The sequence below is a fragment of the Capra hircus genome (assembly GCF_001704415.2).
Source record: "Capra hircus breed San Clemente chromosome X unlocalized genomic scaffold, ASM170441v1, whole genome shotgun sequence".
Lineage (NCBI taxonomy): Eukaryota > Metazoa > Chordata > Mammalia > Artiodactyla > Bovidae > Capra > Capra hircus.
Window position 1 is genome coordinate 45,269,373 of NW_017189516.1, and position 21,991 is coordinate 45,291,363.

Below are 21,991 nucleotides of genomic sequence, written 5' to 3' on the forward strand. Positions count from 1 at the left end.
ACTGCAACTTTGCAGCATGTGACCAGCATCTCTCCCTGCCCCACGTTGATTTTGGGGTACCATTCATGGTGTATTAGGCCTGGGCAAAACTATGAACTTCCTACAGATGGAAGGGTGAAGCTACTCAAAAGGAGATTATGTTGAGTCACATTCAAGATTGAGAGGGTGGTGACAAGATTGCAGATCTTAGAACCAGTTTAAAATATTGTAAAGATCATAATTCCTAGACATATGCAGGATCAGATGACGTCATAAAATCACTATACAGGAGGTCTCCTAGAAAAGATACAGAGAAGATGACATTTCTATACACAAATACTCCTCAGCCTGCTGCTGCTGCTGCTAAGTCGCTTCAGCCGTGTCCGACTCTAAGCGACCCCATAGATGGCAGCCCACCAGGCTCCGCTGTCCCTGGGATTCTCCAGGAAAGAATACTGGAGTGGGTTGCCATTTCCTTCTCCAATGCATGAAATGAAAAGTGAAAGTGAAGCCACTCATTCGTGTCCGACTATCAAGTACTTATCCTCTCCAAGCTAAGCAAAAAAACACATACATTACAAAGCTCCATTCTGCGTATCTCTGGGAATGGCAGCATATTTAGTACAAAGGTTGGGGATGGGTTCCAGATAATGCCATGGATGGAAAATATGACACTTCATAAGCAAAAGTGGTACAGGGTTTCCCTGGTGGCTCAGTGGTAAAGAATTCAGCTGCCAGTGCAGGAGAAACAGGTTCGAACCCTGATCTGAGAAGATTCCAGACACCACAGAGCAACTAAGCCTGTGCATCACATCTACTGACCCTGAGTTCTAGAGCCCGGGAGCTGCAACTGCTGAAGCCTGCACACCCTAGAGACGGTGTGCTCTGCAACGAGAAGCCACCACAACAGGTCTGTGCACCATGACTAGAGAGTAGCCCCTGCTCATTGCTACTCGAGAAAAGCCCTCAGCAAGGAAGACCCAGCACAACCAAAAATAAAGAAAGAAATATATTTTTTAAAGTGGTATATGAGACTGGTCATTTGAATGAAATTATTTTTAAAGTGCAACTCAAAGAAGTAGCACAAGGGAATTGGATGACGAACGTGTTCTGTATCTTGACTGGGGTAACAGCAATATAACCTGACCCTTATGCATTTGTCAACATTCACAGAACTGAACAGCAGAGAGTGAATTGTACTGTATATAAATTTCAAAATGTAACTAACACCAGCCCCTGAAAAATATATACATTCATTGTCAAATACTTGGAAAACAAAAATATAATGTTATATGCCATATACTATTTAAGATACTGGACATTAATGTATAAGTGTAAAAAAGGCTTACTGATATGGCTTCAGATTCCACATTTGAAATAACCTTTAAGAAACTACCATGCTACAAGGTTTGGTGTAGTGACAAAAAAGAACACCCACTATTAATGGAAAAGGCTACTAAAATACCATCTTTTCCAACTACATACCTATGCAAAGCCAAATATTCTTCATATACTTCCACCAAAACAACACTACAACATATCACAGTAGTTTGGATGCATAGGCAGATATGAGACTCTAGCTGCCTTTGAAGCCAGACATCAGAGATTTGCAAAAGTTTGTAACAATGCCACCGTTGTTACAAAATTGCTTTGCTTTGTAATATATTTTTCATTAAAACTTTTTGTTATGTAATATGCTTACTGTCAAATAAATGAGTTAATACTTTGTATGTTTCATTTTATAATTTATTAAACAGGAATACATATAACCCACATAAGCAAAAACTCTTTGCCATTCTCAGTCATTTAAGAGTGTGCAAGGTCCCACAGAATGAAAGCTTTGCAACGACTGTGCTGTAACATTGTAAACATTCATCAGCATGAGAAGCCACTATACTGTAAAAATTAAAGCAGGACTTGACACTAATGAAATGCTATAGTAGAAAAAAATAATCCTCAAAAGATTACCTGTGACTTCATCCATATGGTTTCTAATTCTTTGGTGTGTGTTTGTGTGTGTGTGTATATATATATAGACATATATATATATATATATTCAGTTCAGTTGCTCAGTAGTGTCCGACTCTTTGTGACTCCATGAATTGCAGCACACCAGGGCTCCCTGTCTATCACCAACTCCCGGAGTTCACTCAAACTCATGTCCATTGAGTTGGTGATGCTATCCAGCCATCTCATCCTCTGTTTCCCCTTCTCCTCTTGCCCCCAATCCCTCCCAGCATCAGGGTCTTTTCCAATGAGTCAACTCTTCGCATGAGGTGGCCAAAGTACTGGAGTTTCAGCTTTAGCATCAGTCCTTCTAAAGAACACCCAGGACTGATCTCCTTTAGAATGGACTGATCTCCTTTAGAATGGACTGGTTGGATCTCCTTACAGTCCAAGGGACTCTCAAGAGTCTTCTCCAACACCACAGTTCAAAAACATCAATTCTTCGGCACTCAGCTTTCTTCACAGTATATATAGACATAAATTCTGGATAGCTTGGGTTTTTTCCTGACACAATTCTTAAACATTCTTTGGTGGTGGATAGAGACTGAAAGGCCGGCAACACAAGGCTCCTGAGAGCCCAGCTAGCAAATTATCTAAGTTCCCAGCAATGCTAAGAGCTTCTCCAACAGCCAAGGATCCTACCTGAGCACCTGTGCAACCTGAATGAGGCTGGGGATTTTTAAGCAAAGAAGCTGAATAACATACTTCCCAAAACTCTAACAGAAAGAGTTATCATATGCTGGAGCACAGTAGAAACTGAAAGTATTTTTGAGGAAGTACGACAGGTCAAATGAGTTTTGAACCAGGACAGAAAGTTAAACACTGCTTCTCCAAATCCAGCTAAGACCAACAGTTGCTGGTAGGAGCAAATGGTAAAGCCACTTCTGAGGTACACCAAGCCCAAAACAAACCAACACCCACCAATTAGAAAATATTGGTGCTCTAATTCTTATTAACAGTGTTCTTCTTTGGAATCCAGGCTTTTTCTATGGTACCGTGGAAAACCAGTTGAACTAAGTTCCTCTCAAACAGAAATATAGTTATTCCATTGAACACAAGACTAAGCTAGACAGAACGATCTGCAAATTCATATCTGCAAAGAACTGACTTCCACCTGTGAATCATAATGTATACTTTCTAGGGAAGGCAAGTATGAGACAGACACTGCCCAAGGTGCCCTCCTCCTCTCTCGTTTCAGTGTGCAGCAGAGAACGAGAGCTCTGTTTTGCTCCTTGAAGCCAAGAAGGTCAATGGTGTGAGAATCTCACTTTTGAAAGGTTAAATGGAATCTGTTATGGTTCAGTTTCTTACGTTACTACAAGACAGTAGCTCTCGATGACGGGGTTTAGACCTGAAGTTGAATTTTTCCTAAAGACTCCAGGTTAGAGAAATCAAACTGAAAAAGGGATTCTACTGTTGGGGCACAAGCAGTTTTCTGTTTTTAACCCACTTGTTTTCAGATATTTGACAACTCCTTTGGCATTACCTGAGCATTTTAAAAAACCTCCAATTTTCCCTTCAGGTGAGGCCAACCATTTCAAAAGCCGCTGAAGCCGCAGGCGTCCCTTCAGCGGCTGCGCTGGTGCGTAGCTGGGTGGCTGTCACTGGCGATCCAGACCCATGTCCCCGCTGACTCCGTGGCCCGGCCGGGCTTGGAAGGCTCAAGCCCAGGACCCTGGCAGCGTTCTACCATGAGGGACGACAATCAGGGATGACAATAGCGTGCAACCAGCTATTCATCAACGGCTACCTTAGCATGTGTGAGCAGCAGGATTCTGGGCAAGAGTCCCTAAGGATGATTGCAGTCCTGGTGCTGCTGTTTGTGATCCAGGAAGTCACTGGATAGCACCAGCCTCTCAGAATTCAACAACATTTTACTGAGCACCAACCAGGTTAGGTACAATCCTGGGTGCTGGGCCCTGGAGGACTTAGAGCCTAGTGTCCTTTCCTTGCTGTTAGCTGCTTCCGCAAGCTCCCCTTATCACTGTCCCTTCCTCAGGCTGACTTTCGGACCACATTCACCAACACCAAAAAGGAAATTCCTGTGTTGGCAAAATGCAGGGATTGCCAGGGGGAAAGACAACACCACACAGTGTTGTGTAGTTCTGACTGGAGGGGAAAGTAGTGAGACGATGGAAGTTTCCAGACAAGCCTTAAACCTAGCAGCGAGGCCTCAGCCCAGGGCTGAATCTCGGGCGTGCAGGGCTGAGCACACAGAGGAACTATTACCTCAAAAGAGAATAAGGAGCATTAACAGCAATCACTCGCTAAGTGCTAAGCACTTGAAATGCATCATCCCATGTAGTCCTTCTTAGGACCTGACAGGCCAGGTAATATTACTATCGTTGTCTCACAGGCTATGAAACGCTGGCTTGAAGAAGGTCCTGAGGTGTTAGGCGACTAGACAGGAACTCTGACCAAGTGTTTGAGTACAAAACCTCACAGTCTATCACAAGACTAGAAGGAGCTGCTCTGGAGACTGATATCAGCCAGCGCTGAGCTTTCTGATTGGGGCATAGACTTGGATTACTGTGATACTGAATGGTTTGCCTTGGAAATGAACAGAGATCATTCTGTCCTTTTGAGATTCCATCCAAGTACTGCATTTCGGGCTCTTTTTTAGAAAAGGCAGAGGAACCAGAGATCAAATTGCCAACATCCACTGGATCACTGAAAACGCAAGAGAGTTCCAGAAAAATATCTATTTCTGCTTTATTGACTATGCCAAAGCCTTTGACTGTGTGGATCACAATAAACTGTGGAAAATTCTGAAAGAGATGGGAATACCACACCACCTGACCTGCCTCTTGAGAATCCTATATGCAGGTCAGGAAGCAACAGTTAGAACTGGACATGGAACAACAGATTGATTCCAAATAGGAAAAGGAGTACGTCAAGGCTGTCTATTGTCACCCTGCTTATTTAAATTCTATGCAGAGTACATCATGCAAAATGCTGGGCTGGAGGAAGCACAAGCTGGAATCACGATTGCCAGGAGAAATATCAATAACCTCAGACATGCAGATGACACCACCCTTATGGCAGAAAGTGAAGAGGAACTCAAAAGCCTCTTGATGAAAGTGAAAGGAGAGTGAAAAAGTTCGTTTAAACCTCAACATTCAGAAAACGAAGATCATGGCATCTGGTCCCATCATTTCATGGGAAATAGATGGGGAAACAGTGGAAACAGTGGCAGATTTTATTTTGGGGGGCTCCAAAATCACTGCAGATGATGACTGCAGCCATGAAATTAAAAGATGCTTACTCCTTGGAAGAAAAGTTATGACCAACCTAGATAGCATATTCAAAAGCAGAGACATTACTTTGCTAACAAAGGTCTATTTAGTAAAGGCTATGGTTTTTCCAGTGGTCATGTATGGATGTGAGGTTGGACTGTGAAGAGAGCTGAGTGCTGAAGAATTGATGCTTTTGACCTGTGGTGTTGGAGAATACTCTTGAGAGTCCCTTGGACTGCAAGGAGATTCAACCAGTCCATTCTGAAGGAGATCAGCGCTGGGATTTCTTTGGAAGGAATGATGCTAAAGCTGAAACTCCAGGACTTTGGCCACCTCATGCAAAGAGTTGACTCATTGGAAAAGACCCTGATGCTGGGAGGGATTGGGGGCAGGAGGAGAAGGGGATGACAGAGGATGAGATGGCTGGATGGCATCACCGACTCGATGGACGTGAGTCTGAGTGAACTCTGGGAGTTGGTGATGGACAGGGAGGCCTGGCGTGCTGCGATTCATGGGGTCGCAAAGAGTTGGATACAACTGAGCAACTGAACTGAGCTTTCTGAATGTGAGGAAAGAACCGGCAAGGGCCTTGGCTATGACTGCCCCCACCTCTGACAAAAGGCACTGGAGGGGAAATATGCATACGCGGGGAAGAACACGGAGACCTATGGGCCAGAGCTCAGATGCTGCAGAAAGATCTCAGGTCTGCTTTCCCTGTGGTCAGGGCACCTGAGAATTTGGTGTGGATTCCCTGCTAGTTTCTCAAGATCATGCTCTAGTTCTATACCTCCCCAAATAGGGTCCATGCCATAGGTTAAGATTAAACAAAATAAAGGACAACAAGGTGTTGTGGTAAATATTCAGAGTACAAAGAAACATTGGTTATTCTATGAAGCTTAAAAGTCAGGTGGCATATAAGGCTGTACCTGGTCCAAGTTGCTTACTGCAACTCCTTTATAACAACTAATAGTCATACCATGTTACTCTGTTTGCTTAGAACATGTAGCTGGCACATTTTAGAGCACTAGATTTAACCTGTTATTCCCTTCGATTTGTACAGTAATAAATTTACTTATAATGAGATTCTACTTCCAACCATCACCAAATCCCATGTTTCTTAATTTTTCTGTGCGAACACAGCATGCTGTCACAGCAAAATGTTGTACCTGATACAAGACCAGCTTGCTTAATATTCATACTTAAGAAAAAACAGCCATTCACTAATAAAAACACACCAAACCTCCACCAATGGGCTTCAGTATTAGAATACTGCATTTAAAAAATGCAATTGGTGTCCATTTATGATAAGCTTCCCTATTAAGTGATGTGGAGCAAAAAGAAATTCTAATTCTTTTATTTTGTCTTAATAAGATTTAAGATGACGTCTATGGCTTCCTAAAGGAACAAACCTTCTTTAAGTACCACTGGGCAGCATCGATTGCATTGCTTGGGATGCTGAATGGGTGGGATGGATATCTATTGCCTCTTTGCATGCCTTTTGTACCACTTATAATCATGCTGTTAAGAGGTTTTACAAAAAAGCAACTCAATTTGTTCTTTTTAAGTGTTCTAAATATAAATGCAGAGGCAAGAAAATAAACAATAATTCCACTGGTGCTTAGAGTTTAAACTATTTGAACTAACATACCTGTGAGACTACTGCATATTGCAACCTACAGCCTAAAAACTATCAGCCCACATCACCACAGGTAAGAAATGAGAAATTTTGAGGGTTATTGAACACCAAATATTTGCAGTGGAACAGAAGTTACTGAACATCATAGCATGGCTCTAAAACCCTCAGATTCACCTGCACAATATGGCTATCATGATGTATTGCTACACTTGAAAAGCAAAAGGCAACGGAAGTAAGAGTGGCCCTGCTAGTAAATTATACAGGTGGGGGTACAGTGAGGGTGGTGATGTGGTGGGAGGCTGCTTCATCTCTTATCAGATTTATTTACTAATTGAGCTCTGTATATTCCTAAAGAAATGGTCCTCCTTCAAGCACTGTTGGACACCATGAATTCTGTTGCCTATGTATGATCCTAAGTGGATGTATATTTTGGCAGAGCAAATACTTCAGCCAATTTTACCCTCCTTTCTGTACTTTTAATAAAAGGTAGCTCCAATTTAACTTCTGGTTTAACAATATTATGTTTGGTGGCTGTTATTAGTTTTGTTTTCGGGGAAAACATATCCATTACAAAATCCACCATTTTTTTTGCAAACATGATAAATTAACAAAATTACCATGGATTCTTGATACACAAAACATCCCACTTCCTTGCCACCACACTGAGGCTCAGCATCCCTGGTCAAATGCTCCTTTCTCTACTAGGTGCTCACAACACATCAGCATAAGAAAGTCCGCCTCATGAGGCAAGTGACACTGGATGTTATTTTTGGAATTCCTCATAAAAGTGGGTCCAAAAGAGATTTTTTTCTATGTGACTTATACCACAATTAATACACTAAGTAGGAAAAGGGAAAAAAACAGGGAGAGAGCAGGAATGGCTAGGCAGCCACTCTGCCACTTTGTGTAGTAAGAATGAGACTCATATCAGGACAATAAAAGTATGTTTTAACACAATGTGATTTTGTATCATAATAAAAATATTTCTGGTCAATGCCTCTTTGCCTGATATTTGCTTTGGGGAGACAACAAATTAGGGCTATAAACTTGGAGACAGGCATATATTGAAATCAACAGTCATCAATAACATAAAAGAGAAGACAGGGTTAACAAAGGGCTTTATCAATGCTTTCATATTAAAATACTATGGAGTCTTGTGTGAGCCTGAGAATCTTGTGAACCACTAATAACTTGTCTGCCAATATGACAACAGTGTAAAAAAAGGAATTTAAAGAAAAAACAAGGAAGTAAATTGCTAAACATTAAAATGCATACACTACCAGGAGCAAAGGGCTAGAACAGAGATCACAGATGGTCTCATCAGAGAAAAGTACAGGTCCTGTCCTCAGAAAGCTTATGTCAGGAAACTTCTGAGACTGTAAAACCAACAGCAAATTCCTAAGGAATTCAACCACCGATTTCTGGTCCTATCAACTAATGAATGTTATCATATGCACAGCACTGACTAGCTAGTCACTTAATTTTTCTTGATTGAGGGCCAGCAATACTACTGTTTAAAAACCATAGTGAAATGCCCTTAAGTAATGTTCCTTTACAAGTGGCTGGCAACACTACAAGACTGGTGAGGAATACATTTCACCCAACTGGAACACTCTAAAACCTGCGTAAGCCATCAATGGGAATTGAGGAGCATATTTTAGTTGACTATCCACCTTTAGCAACCAAAGGCTCTTTAAGTATTAAAAGGAGGGTTTAATGTACATTATAACTAATAGTACTTGAGATGAAAGTAAATGACCCACTACCCCCTCCCAGGTACCAAGAGGGGTCAGATTTCCCATTTATCAGCAAGTCTTCAGGGTGGGCAGCATCTCAATCTCAGATTCTTCTGTGGCTGCTTCATGGATGGCTGAGGGGAACACTTCAAAAATGAACCAGCTAAACAAACTTCCCAGCAGCACTTGACAGAGCTACACCTATTCTTCCCATTTCCAAAGCAGTGGAGAATTAATTACCAGTTCTATGGATCTATTGTAAGTATAATAGACTAAAGAGCTATCACAGACACATTTATTGTAAAAGCACAATCCCAAGAGTGTCTAGTGGAGGGCCAAAACGATTAACACAAATGCTTTGTCAGATCAAAGATAAAACCTGCACCGCCCAATTGAGGAATGAATTAGAACAGTGGGTTATCTTTCAAATTAACCAGGGCAGTTAGTGAGGAAAATTTCATGAAAGTGTAATTCTTAGCCTTTGTGAATCCACACAGCAGGCATTCTGCCAGCTGACAAGACGATGAAATTTTCATGCTTAAAAAAAGCCCTCTTCATTTCCCAATTTAGATTAGCTAGTGTTTCTCTCCCCTTGTGTGTGTGTGTGTGTGTGTGTGTGTGTGTGTGTGTGTGTGTGTGTGTGTGTGTGTGTGTCTATTTGCTCTTCTAAAGCAGAATTTAAGGGGAGGGGGAACACATATCAATTTTTCACTGTAAAATTGAGTCTTTCAAAAACATCCTTAAAAGCTTAGAAATATAGTCTTTAAACTGGCTTTTTACGATTTTTCAAAAAATATCACTCAATTTTAACTTTGTACAGAGGAACCAATTAGGACCAGGGCATGAAATCAACTTTGAATTAGAGCTTTCTATGCTGCCTCAAAGTCTTCCAGTGCTTCATCAAATTTTGAGATAAAGCATTAGAGGTCTTTTCCTCCTCAAGAAATTCATAAATTACTTAAAATATCCTTGCTTGGTGCTTCTTGTATTTTTATATAAACGGAAATTTAAATATTCTAGGAAACAAGAATCTGAAGGACACAATCATATGCTATATGGTGAGACGAAAAAGCATTTCCCCTCTTATTAAAGGAGCCAACATTAAAATATTATGATATGATGTAGACTGATTCTCAGATATATAAAACTTTTAATGTTTGTTCCATCACATTTATTCATTCAGCACTATTTATTCATAACAGAAAATAACAGAATATGTGGCATATTTTTTGAAGAATGATTAAGAAGTATACTGTTACCCTAAACTTTGGCCCCTTTGTTCTTGACAATCAGATTTCTTAGTGATCTAGAACTATGTTCCTTGGCAGGTTATAGTGTCTGGCCAGTACCTTACTCCTCCACTGTCTTACTGTCACGCGAGTGTATGTTCCTCGGTTCTTTGTCTCGTCACAACAAAGATTTGGAGTGATGGACATTAAAGCCCCCTCGGCGTGTCACAGCTCTCAGGTCTTGGATAGACCGTGTTATAGCTCTCAGGTCTCGAATGGACCATGTTATAGCTCTTAGACAAATCAGTGTTACAGCTCTATTTTATTTAGAAGATAGCAGGAAAATCCATCTTCACAGCATGAGGGCACATCGATCCAAAGATATGAGGAGAAGAGCACCCCAGCGCGCTGGAGAGAGAGTGAGCTAGCTTGGCTCCTCTATTTATATGTTTATCTCTCCCTGGGCCTGTCCTATGTAAACTGGGCCAGCCAGGAGTGTTGTTTGTTTTACCTGAAGTCCTTACTCCGGTCCTCGGACCTTCCTTTGTTCTATTTTCGTGGGCTTTTCCCTTCCTTGTCTTTTAGCCACCGCCATTTTGGACTCCTTTTCCCTATTCTACCTACCTAACATTACTAAATCTTCTTCCTTATGGAGATGACTCCTTTCTCAATGTATGTTCTTCTTCACCTGCAGTGATTCTAAAACTACCATGAAAAAAAACATGGAGGCTCTTGCTCTCACTGGACATAATTTTATGTCCAACGGGGAGTATTTTTTAACTTGCAAAATAGGAGGAAACTTTTTGGTCATTAGCTTCAGAGAACAGACACTTAATCTTAGTACTTACTGCTGCTCCTGCTGCCAAGTCACTTCAGCCATGTCCGACTCTGTGCAACCCCATAGACGGCAGCCCACCAGGCTCCCCCGTCCCTGGGATCCTACAGGCAAGAACCCTGGAGTGGCTGCCATTTGCTTCTCCAATACATGAAAGTGAAAAGTGAAAGTGAAGTCGCTCAGTTGTATCCGACTCTTCACGACCCCATGGACTGCAGCCCGCCAGGCTCCTCCATCCATGGGGTTTTCTAGGCAAGAGTACTGGAGTGGGGTGCCACTGCCTTCTCCATAGTACTTACTACCAGCACTCTTATCTCCAGTACACTTGGTCTCTTGACCTCCAGCAGGACTACCACTGATACCATGTATCACACTCAACTAACTGTAACCAGTATCATTTAGAGGCACATTAACAAAAGAACACCATATCCCTCTACTGGCAAAGTTCATTTAAGTCTGGGGTCAGGAAGAAAGAGAACACTCTACTGAAAAAGTATAACAATAAAGTATAACATATAAAAGCTCTGGTTTTGAGGATATTTGAAACATTTGTTCATCATGGGGTCAGGAAAAGAACGAATACTGGATTTCTTTCTCTCCCAGACAATCACATATGCCTAATGTCAATAAAAAGAGAAATAGGTTCCTAATTCTGAGGACAGTCATATCACCCTTCAACTGTAGGAATGACATTTGGGTATTTTAATTTGAAATTTCTTAGGAAAGTCAATCAAGTAGGCAGTTAACAACAGGAAAACTGTAACTGTTAGTGAGATAGATAAGACAATTAAATGCTATAGAAACCTTGGGTTAAATGTCTGGATGCCTAAAGCTAGATTATTTAGCTTGAACAATATATAACCACTACCAGCACAACACACACACAATTAGAAATCAATCTTTCAGTTAGGGTTATTTCTAACTATTCAGAAGATCATTTTTCTGCCTATTCCTAACTTAGTCAAAACAGATTGCCCGTTCTTAGAGAAGGAAATAGATGAGCTTCTCCTAGTATTAACATTTCCATGGTGAAGAATCTGATAGACTAAACACAGAGAGAAAATTCCGAATTCTTCCCAAGAGTCAAGAATCATGCTCTGCCCACTGAGGTCTGTAAACGAGCTGAACAGTTTTGATTTGGGCTCTTTATGCTAAATAAAGGCCTAACATTTCACGTGCTGAACATTTCATCTACTGCGGAATGTGAACCCACAGATAACCTTTATTCCCATCCAATGTTCATTAAGTGCAGCACAGGATTATTCACTAAAATATTTCAGACTTCCCAAAATGTAGTCATAATTACTATTTTAAAAATATCTTCAGACAATCCTACTTGGGTTTTTTTCCTTGACAAATATAAATTATTCTACTCTAACAATCACAATACTAGAACTCTGTGTTTTCACTCTTCATCCTAATGATCTAATACTTGATTTTCATTTAATGAGTTAGATTTTAAAGAAGAAAATGCTACGTTGTATGTTAAGTAACATATAGTAGAAATTATAAAATGACACTGATCAAAGTCAAGAGTCTTACCTAATAGAACCTGAGCATTTTTTGGAAATGCCTTGCCAGTACAGCCTCTTTACATAAGTTACAGTGAGCTTTCAAAGTAATAGAAAATGTTTTAGATGACAAGTGACATAATTGAAACACTAAGAAAAATCAAATAGGAAATGTGGGGTTTTTTTTTTAATTTTAACTTTTTAAGAGAAAAAACTCATTCATATGAAATGTGTTAAAAACAAAACCAAAACTTTCAAAGAAGGCTTCTTTATAATGCAGACAGCTCACTCAGTCTTTTGGAATTTTTACTATATGTTTATAAAAATTAGACATTCTCTTTTAAAATGACAGACAAACTGCATTTAAATTTAAAAGACGTTTATTCTGCTTTCCTTGGAAAATTAAGCTATGAAATGGTTTAGATTACCACATAAACACAAAGTGTTAGCTAGTTGGCAGTTTATTAAAAACCACCATACATGATGTTACAGTTCTGGTTGGCAAAGAAAGGTTAATATTGACTTTTCCTCCTGTGCCCAAAGATCTGAGTGACCATATAACTTCATTTTATTTAGGCAGCAAGAAACTAAACCTCTTCCTGATTATATTCTCATTTTTTTCTTAAAAGCAAAAGCTTCATTTCTAGAAATAAAATGAGATGAAAATCCCCAACAGAAAAATGAAATCACTTTCCTTCATCTTTTCGAAATTTCGCAGTTTCGGAAAAAACCCAATAATACAAAAAACCATTTAAAAACAATTATCAAATCTAAGTACATTGCATATGTAAGAAACTCATGGTAGATACTTACTTCATAGTATTTTTTAATGCAACGTCTAATGTCCATGATCAATTTGTTGCTCAGCTGTACCATAAAGGTCAGAGGAGAAGCCTTACAATTGATGTTACTGCAACGATACAAGCTGGGCTCCATATCAGTTCCCTACAGAAGTTAAGAGAGACAAACAAAAGATTATGGAAGGTTTCTGTGCTTAAAAACTTACATGCTGTCCTGCTGTACAATATTCTTAATTCATTTTATTGTTAAGTTTTTAACTTTATTTTCTCAACCACTTTCCACTCAAAGATCCCCTCAGTCACACATAGCTTCCACTCTTGTCACCATGATAATGGAGAAGAAAACTGAAGGGAAAACCCTGCAATCACTTTTTTTACATTCAATACATGGCAGACTCCATGGATAAAGTAGTCTCCCCTCTGAAAATACCTGTGAAGTCAAGTTACTGGAAATAAATATCCTTCTTAGAGATAGTGAGCAAAAATTTAAATTTGTATTTATTCATTCCAAACTTGAAGACAATGCAAGAATATTAATGACAATAGTTTGCTTAGTACTGCCAACTTAATTTTTAAGAATAAAGCCTAAAAATTGTTACACTACAAAATGATCACATCATTAGCTTAGCAAATCTAAAATTTCTGTAACCCCGTCCCCTACAAATGAAATGTATTTGGGGGAGGGGAGAGAGAAGAGGAGAACAAATTTGAAAGAATGAATTAGTAGTAGTTGGAGAAAACGTTTTGTTTTGTTTTAAACAAAGACAAAGCAAATGTAATATACAGGAAAACTGTTGGGGTTTCTGGAGCATTTGTTTTCCTTCTTGATACTTAAAACATCTTGGTTTCCTGCTCCAATCTGGTACATAACCCTACCCCGCCACACTAAGCAATTCCAGGTGGAAGAGATTTTAGAGCTTGACATCGGCTCTTCCACAGTTAGCCCATCTGCAAGTCGTCAAGCCTCCATGCAATTAACTATCTTATTTACAGCTGTAATGAAGCAAAACTCAAGGATTTAGCAAGTATTGCTGATCTGTGTCTGCCTCTTCCTTGCACTTGCTTCCAAAGACTGCTTTGTTTTGATTCAAAAAAATGCAAAACATCTGCTGTTTGTCCAAATTAACTTAAAATAATTACTTTTAATTTAGATAAAGGATGTATTTTCTTTCAGTTTCAAGGTTTTACATGGTTCTGCTGCCTACTCATTTGCCAATGGCTAGTACATGTATAACACTGCAGTGGAATCAAGTAGATTGGCCAAGTTTCAAGTTCTGATCCAAGGTCAATGATACATTTTTTGGCAGTACTTCTTGAGAGAAATGTCTGCTTGTGACTTTTTTAATGCCTGATATGCAAAGACAGCAGAAAAGATCATCAGAGTAACTTTGTCAAAAAGGAGGCAAGTGGGATGTGTAAAGATAAACAAAAACTTTCCAGAAACACTTAGTTCCCATTAACTTGATTTAAGATAAAGGAAAATATTGCTCTAAGTCTTAATAAATCGGGCTGGGAGTGGAGAAATACAGGTTACTAATTAAGGAATTACCATAAAAATACTTTAAGATAATTTAGAATTTTTAGGAGATTCCATTTAAAAAACCAAGGCCAAGCATTCTAGGAAGCCAAAAACAAATATTCAAGTACACTGTATTAAGAGGTTTTAAGCAGAAATAACGTTAAGTTGTGAAGGCAGAATTCATATGATGCCAAAATTCTTTAAACACATAAAAACATTTTTCCTTTTACACATACAGTGGAGAGAAAGAGGACTTTATACTAGTTCACTCACAAAAGAAACAAAAACAACTAACCGAACCATCGAAGACACTATCATAAATATTCTCGGTTCCACATGTAGGGCATGGGCATTTGAACCTTTCACAGTCCTTGTATTTCTCTTCATCCGTGAGGTGTGCTGGGCCACCAAGTAAAGCATCATTCTCTTCATCTTTATGATAATGATGAACTCTAAATTGGGTGGGGTCAAGTCCTATTAATGTCAAAGAAAAAATAAATTCAGAAAGGTACAATTATTGGAATTCCCTTCTCCTAAAAATACTACAAAGAAATCAGAAGAGTTGTTTCAAATTCATGAAATACATACACAACCATTTGAACTCAAGATAGAGGCTCACATCACCAAGACAAATGACTCTTTTTTTTTTTAGGAAATTATAAACAAAACAAACTGCATCAAAACAACGCAGAAACAGGCTACTGGACATTTGCATTTGGAAACTACTACTTCTATAGGATGGTTTTACTATTTCTTAAAGTTACAGTGAAAATCTCCCCCAAAATGCACTATTAAAATCTCCAAAATCAAAGTATTACCATTAAAACTGAAAACAGAGAATAAAAATCCCGTTAAGGAAAACAAGTTCACTGCTATTACAACTCCTTCAAGTGCAGACACAACTGCTAACCCTGATTTCAATGCGGTGGTCAATTCCATCTTGGCTCAGTAGCTAACAGCATGGAGGTTGCTATCTAATTCAGTGGTTAAAATTCAGTAGCAGCATCTGTCAAAACGCAACATGCTTTTACTGTTCTGAATTCAGAAATTTAAAATACGTGCAAAAACAATGATCTACAAATTCTGTAGGCCAAAATGCCCCAGGACAATCCTGAAGCCAAATATACCTTCTATATTTCAACCAAAACAACACAAGAAATCAACTGATGCATAGTTTACACTATCTTGTTTCCCCAAGCTATTTGAGAAAAGGAAAGATTTTAAGGCCAACAAACTTAACTTATCATTGACTAAAGCATCTATGTCAAAATCTACCATATGAATTTATACTTAAAGATAATTATTCCACTCTATACCTTATTTTCTTGAAAGTATTCCTTAGCAATCCCTAAGAATTCTAGGTATTTTTTGGTTAGAAATATAAATAAAGCTATCATATTTATTTTAGTATAAACATAAATAAGTAATGTAAAAGTCACTGAGCATAAAAGTTCAAATACTAAAAATATCTAAAAATTGTTTTATCTCTATCAACAGCTTGCATAGTTAGATAATCTAACAGATATATTTAGAATTCAGTGACAAGATTCTAAATCCTAGCTGGTCAACTGGCAAGTGACATCTCATAATCATAAAAGGCTTAGGGTTGACTCTGCCAGTGGAAAGGTGCTGAAAAAAGAATGAAAAGGAAAAAAAAAACCCACTGGGGAGGTGGCTGGCGGACAGAGTTGGAAAGAAATGCATAGCTTTGTGATTAAAAAAGAAAAAGTGAAAAGATTCTTGAGTATTGGTTTTCTCACCTGCAAAATGGAGCTACTATGCACTTTTAAAGTTTAAATCAGACATTAGAGGACAAATTGTTTTCAATGATGCCAATCATGTAAAAAGCACTCAATAAATGCCACATGAATGAAAAAATAAAATAGTAGGTGAACATTATTTATCCATCATTTAATAATATTCATTCAAAATTACACATTTGGAAAAATACATGAAACACACGTTCATGTTGCAGCCAAGTTAATAGCCGCTCTTTGTAGTAATTAAAGTGAGTATTTCCCAACATGATAGTGTATAATAAAAACAAAGACTACACATTCAAAACAAATTGAAAACCTGTTCTTGGTTAGTGATATAAATTACTGTAACATAGAACACATGGCTCACTAGCCACGTGACCCCAAGGCTCACTATACATTTTTATCTTACAAGTTACCTACAGCTTAAGAGAAACAGCAAGTTAGTGAAGTGTGGGGGAATATATATCCTCTCCTTTAAAGACAAGGACAGACAGAGGAATGGAGTGAGAGAAACCAGGCCCACGCCTGTGAATGGTGCCATTTCTTCTCTACAGTGAAGGGTAACTGCTGCAAATTCCTGAACCTCTAGTTGTGAATCCAACTGTATTCACATGTCTTGCTTTATTCGGGATTATGAGAAAGCAGCTCCAGTTTTTCTCTGATGGTATGATTACTCCATCAATTTCCCAGGCCAATACTCTTCAGAGAGTATGGAAAAAAATAAGCAAGGGTTTTCTAAAAGACAAGCTTCTTTCACAACCTAAATATCAAGGAACAAAACAAAGCTGGGTTTGCACACAGACAAAACTGGTTGGGCTGCAACCAGGAAGCAACGAAAGCTTTTATAGGCCTCCCTACTAGCCATATCCACTGAGTGTACCTGAGGCAGCCTGCCCGCTGAACACACCACAACTGGACATGGATTGTCCTGCTACTTATGGACAAAAGCCCAAAAAGTGACTGAGAGTTATAAAAATTACCAGGCCTTATGAAACGTCTACTTTAAATGTCCATTCCCACAAGCCACCCTTATCTGCCCAGGGCAATCACAACAGCTGGCCCAGCTAATTACTTCAGATTTATTCACAAGCTGACTTTTTTTCAAGAAAAGGGACCTCATCTCAGCACTACTGGCCATAAGTCAAAATGGCATATTTTTTTCAATATAAAATAGGGAGAAGACATTGTAATAACCTTAAAATATTAGGTATATAACAACCCTTGTACAAGTTACTTGAATATAAAAATATCACAAAGAAGTGATTTTCTTGGAAGGACAATTTTAAGTTCAACTGGCAAATCACAGAGGGTTAAGTTAAATCTTTTTAAGAAAACATATTAAGTAGTCATGTTAAAAATATGGATCATTACTGCTAGAATCCTTTTTTAAGGTTAAAATTCACGTTTAAACCCCAAACTTATTCAACACAGAAGTTAATTTTTCCAAATCTGCACAAAACTGGCGATAAACAGCTTATTTCAAAGTTTCAGGAAACTTAAAAAGTTTTACTACTTACACCATAAATCGTTAAGCCTGAAATGAAACAGGGAAAAAGTGTCTAGTGCTGCCACCTAGAGGTAGATTCGGAATTTTAAAAAGTGCAAAATATAACTGCTACATAGAACTCCATTTGTAATTACTGTCCTTCCAAAATGAAACACTATTGTCAGAAATGACATTAAAGCAAACTCTTTATGATCACAGTTTCCATACGTGCATATACACTGTATAATCAATATTAAACTGCACACTAGACAGTAAGTAATCACAGTAGTCTTTGAGCAACCAAGAGATATAAAACTCAGTTTCAAGTTCCTTATCTCTTCTATGCAGAGCTTTCCCAAACTGTCTGAAAGAAACAGACTTTATGTCCCAGTTGAGAAAAAGAACTTCTACTAGACTAGCTTTTGACAGATAACTTTAACCATTTGGTCCGGCACAGAATAAACGAAGGAGCAGCCTACTTGGGCTTGGCACCAGTTATGTGGGGGAAGAGCAGTCATGGAAATAATGTGTGCTTTAACTCAACCCTGTGACTTGTAGTGATCCAGTCACACCATTTTTCTTGGGCTGGAGTGGGGGTGTGGGGGAGGGCGACAACGACGAGACAGGACAGAGGCACAGTGGAATGAAATTAAAATACTGTCATTTATAATTAGAAAATTTATAGGATCTCACATTATTTTGGCAACAGGATCAAAGCTCTCATATTTCAAGAGTATTTATAGAAAGTAACATCATGAGCATTGGACAGGATGAGTTCAGGAGTGGTTTTTTACTTAAGATTGCCCCATTCTTATCAGACATACCTCCAATGCAACATATAGAACAGGATTATTTTTTCTACCATTGTATTTTCTAACAATTGTAAACTATTTATCTGTTTTCAGAATGTTCACTTGTCCCCATTCTCAAGGAGTATTTAAAATGCTCCAAATTCAGGGTGTTAGGTTTGGAGGCTGATATATTTGACTAAATAATCATCTTCCAAAAGACCAGGTCTTTACTAATGCTACTGCATATAACTACAGTAGTCAATTACATATGTTCATACAACTATAGGGAAGCAGGAAAAATCCATATGAATAAAATTACAAATGAGTAGAATAACTGGTATTCACAAGTATACCTTAAACGAATCACTTAAAATACTAGGGAAGCTAATTAATGAAATCCTAATGTGAATTTTTTTTCTAAAATTTTTTTCTAGGAAATGAATCTTTTCCATGAATCCATGCCTTCGTATATGTGGACTTCCTAGAGAACAATAAACAAACTGAAAATTTAGTATGATTAAAGAAAAAAGTACTTAAATGAACTTTTAAAAGGTGAATGCTTACATCCATAAAAAGCCCTGTATAAGAATGTTCATAGCATCTTTATTCATAATAATCATAAATTGGAAACAATCTGAGGTCCATCAACAGGAGAATGAATATCAAACTGGTAGCATATACCATTGGAGACGGCAATGGCACCTCACTCCAGTACTCTTGCCTGGAGAATCCCATGGACAGAGGAGCCTGGTAGGCTGCAGTCCACGGGGTTGCGAAGAGTTGGACAGACTGAGCGGCTTCACTTTCACTTTTCACTTTCATGCATTGGAGAAGGAAATGGCAACCCACTCCAGTGTTCTTGCCTGGAGAATCCCAGGGACGGGGGAGCCTGGTGGGCTGCCATCTCTGGGATCGCACAGAGTCGGACACGACTGAAGCGACTTAGCAGCAGTAGCAGCATATACCATGGAATACTACTTGGCAATGAAAAAGCCAATACCGATACAGGCAACAAGATGTATGAATCTCAAAAATATGCTAAGTGAAAGAAGTTGAACACAAAAAGCATATACCAGAGGAGATCACTTATGCAAAATTCTATAACAGGCAAAACTAACATATGGTTATAAAAATCAGATGAGTGGCTCCTTTTGTGAGAGGGAGGGTATGGACTGAGCAGTACAAGGGGACTCTCTAGGCAATCGAAATATTCTGTGTTTTGATACACTGACTGTGTGATATGCATGGTATGTAAATTATCCTTTAGAAGAAAGTGCTCCAAATAAAAAACATTTGCAACATATATTACCAAAGAACTCATTTAGAACATATAAGGAATGCCTGCAAATCAGTAAGAAAAAGACTACTCAACAGTAAAGTAGAAAAAGACTTAACTGACCTCTTACAAAAGGAAATATTCAAATGGCCAATAAACATGACAACCGGTGCTCAACTGTATTAGCCATCAAAGAAACACAAATTAAAACCATAACATTATGCCACAACATGAAATGAAGAAGAGAGGAAAACACCTAGTACTGCTAAGAATGTCAGGCACTCAAATGCTGCTAGTAGCAGCTCTAAATTAGTAGGACCATGTTAGATAACTGGTAACATCTACTAACACTGAACATATATGCCGGCTATGACCAAGCCAATCTGCTCCTAAGTATAGACCCAACAGAAATACATATAATTTTTCAACAGAAGAGATGTACAAGAATGCCTAATATTGATAACCACCCAGAGTGGAAAGAATCCATTGGGAGGTAGCCACACAGTGTGAGATATTCATAGTAGACAGAAATGAAGTACGACCACATGGACCCATTTCACAGACTGAACGAAAGTAGCCAGACATTAAGAGTAAAGACATAATTTATGCAGCATTGAAATATAAGAAAACCTCATCTATGATGTTGTAAGTCATGATAGTAATTTTCTGTTGGGGCATGGAGGATAATCTCTAGAAGGAAATAGGAGGGGCTTCTGAGGATACAGTAATATATTGTTTCTTGTGCTCAGGACTGACTACACTGGTATGTGTTTACTTTGGGAAAATCCATCAAGCTGTTCAGTTAGGTTCTTGTGAACTTTTCTATATGCATGTTATGTAAGAAATTCATATTTATTTCTCTTACCATACACAAAAATAAATTCAAAATGGATTAAAGACTTTATAAATATAAGACCTGAATAATAGAATTCCTAGGAAAAAACTAAGGAGTACCATCTTTGACATTGGTCTTAGCAGTATTTTTTTGGCTATATCTTCTTAGGCAAGGGAAACAAAAGCAAAATTAAACAAACAGAGTCACATCAAATTCAAAAGCTTTTGCACAGACAAGGAAACTATCCACAAAAGAAAAGGCAGCCCACTTGAATGGGAGAAAATATCTGCAAATAATATATCCGATAAGGAGTTAATATTCAATATACTTAGAAAGCTCATACAACTCAACACAAAAAAAAAAAAAAAAAAACCCTGATTTTAAAAATGGGCAGAGAACATGAACAGACATTTCTCCAAAGAAGACAAACAGATGGCCAACAGGCACATGAAAAGATGCTCAACATCACTAATCATCAGGGAAATGCAAATCAAAACCACAGTGAGCTATCACCTCACACCTGTCAGAATGGCTATTATTAAAAAGACAACAAATAACTAGTGTTACCAAGGATGTAGTGTGACGGGAACCCTGTGCACTGTTGGTGGGATTATACATTATTACAACTACTATGGAACACAGTATTGTGGTTTCTCAAAAAAATTAAAAATAGAACTGTCATATGATCTAGCAATTTAGCATCTGGTATTTATCAGAGGAAAAAAAACACTAACTCAAAAAGATACATGGCTCAAATGCTCACTGAAGCATTATTTATAATAGTCATGATACAGAAGCAATCCAAGGACCCATCAATAGATGAATGGATGAAGATGTGACACACACAGGAATATTACTCAGTCACTAAACACTGAAATTCTGCATTCGTGACACATGGATGGATCTAGAGGGTACTATGCCAAGTGAAATAAGATAGAAAAAGATGAATGCCACAGGATAACAATAAATGTGGACTCTAAAAAGTAAAACAAAATGAAAACAAACTCACAGATACAGAAAGCAAACAGCTGACTGTCAAAAGGGAGAGGGAGTTGGATATAATATATAACATAAGGAGTATGGTCAATAACACTGCAATAACTTTGTATGGGGACAGAGGATTATTAGATTTACTGTGATGATCATCTCATAATGTATACAAATCTCAAATCACTACACAGTACATCTAAAACTAAATAACACTGTACATCAACTATATTTCAACTTTAAAAAAAGAAAATTTACACACTGAAAAAGGTAGGAAAACTGAATACTAAGCATCTCTCATGCTATATCTCTGAGTTTGTTTCAAAATGTGTTGGATTCCAATCAGACATTATGCATCTCCTCACAAA

At 38.3% G+C, this 21,991-nt stretch overlaps 1 protein-coding gene across 1 annotated transcript in view; it reads right to left on the reverse strand.

Moving 5' to 3' along the window:
- The window catches only part of POLA1 (DNA polymerase alpha 1, catalytic subunit), a 283,316-nt gene that overhangs the window by 134,370 nt on the left and 126,955 nt on the right, over nt 1–21,991 (reverse strand). Inside the window, exons 33-34 of the mRNA XM_013976637.2 lie at nt 14,784–14,962; nt 12,983–13,114 (exon numbers count right to left, since the gene is read on the reverse strand). Of these exons, the coding sequence (XP_013832091.2) occupies nt 12,983–13,114; nt 14,784–14,962 (311 nt within the window). The remainder of the gene's footprint in view (nt 1–12,982; nt 13,115–14,783; nt 14,963–21,991) is intronic.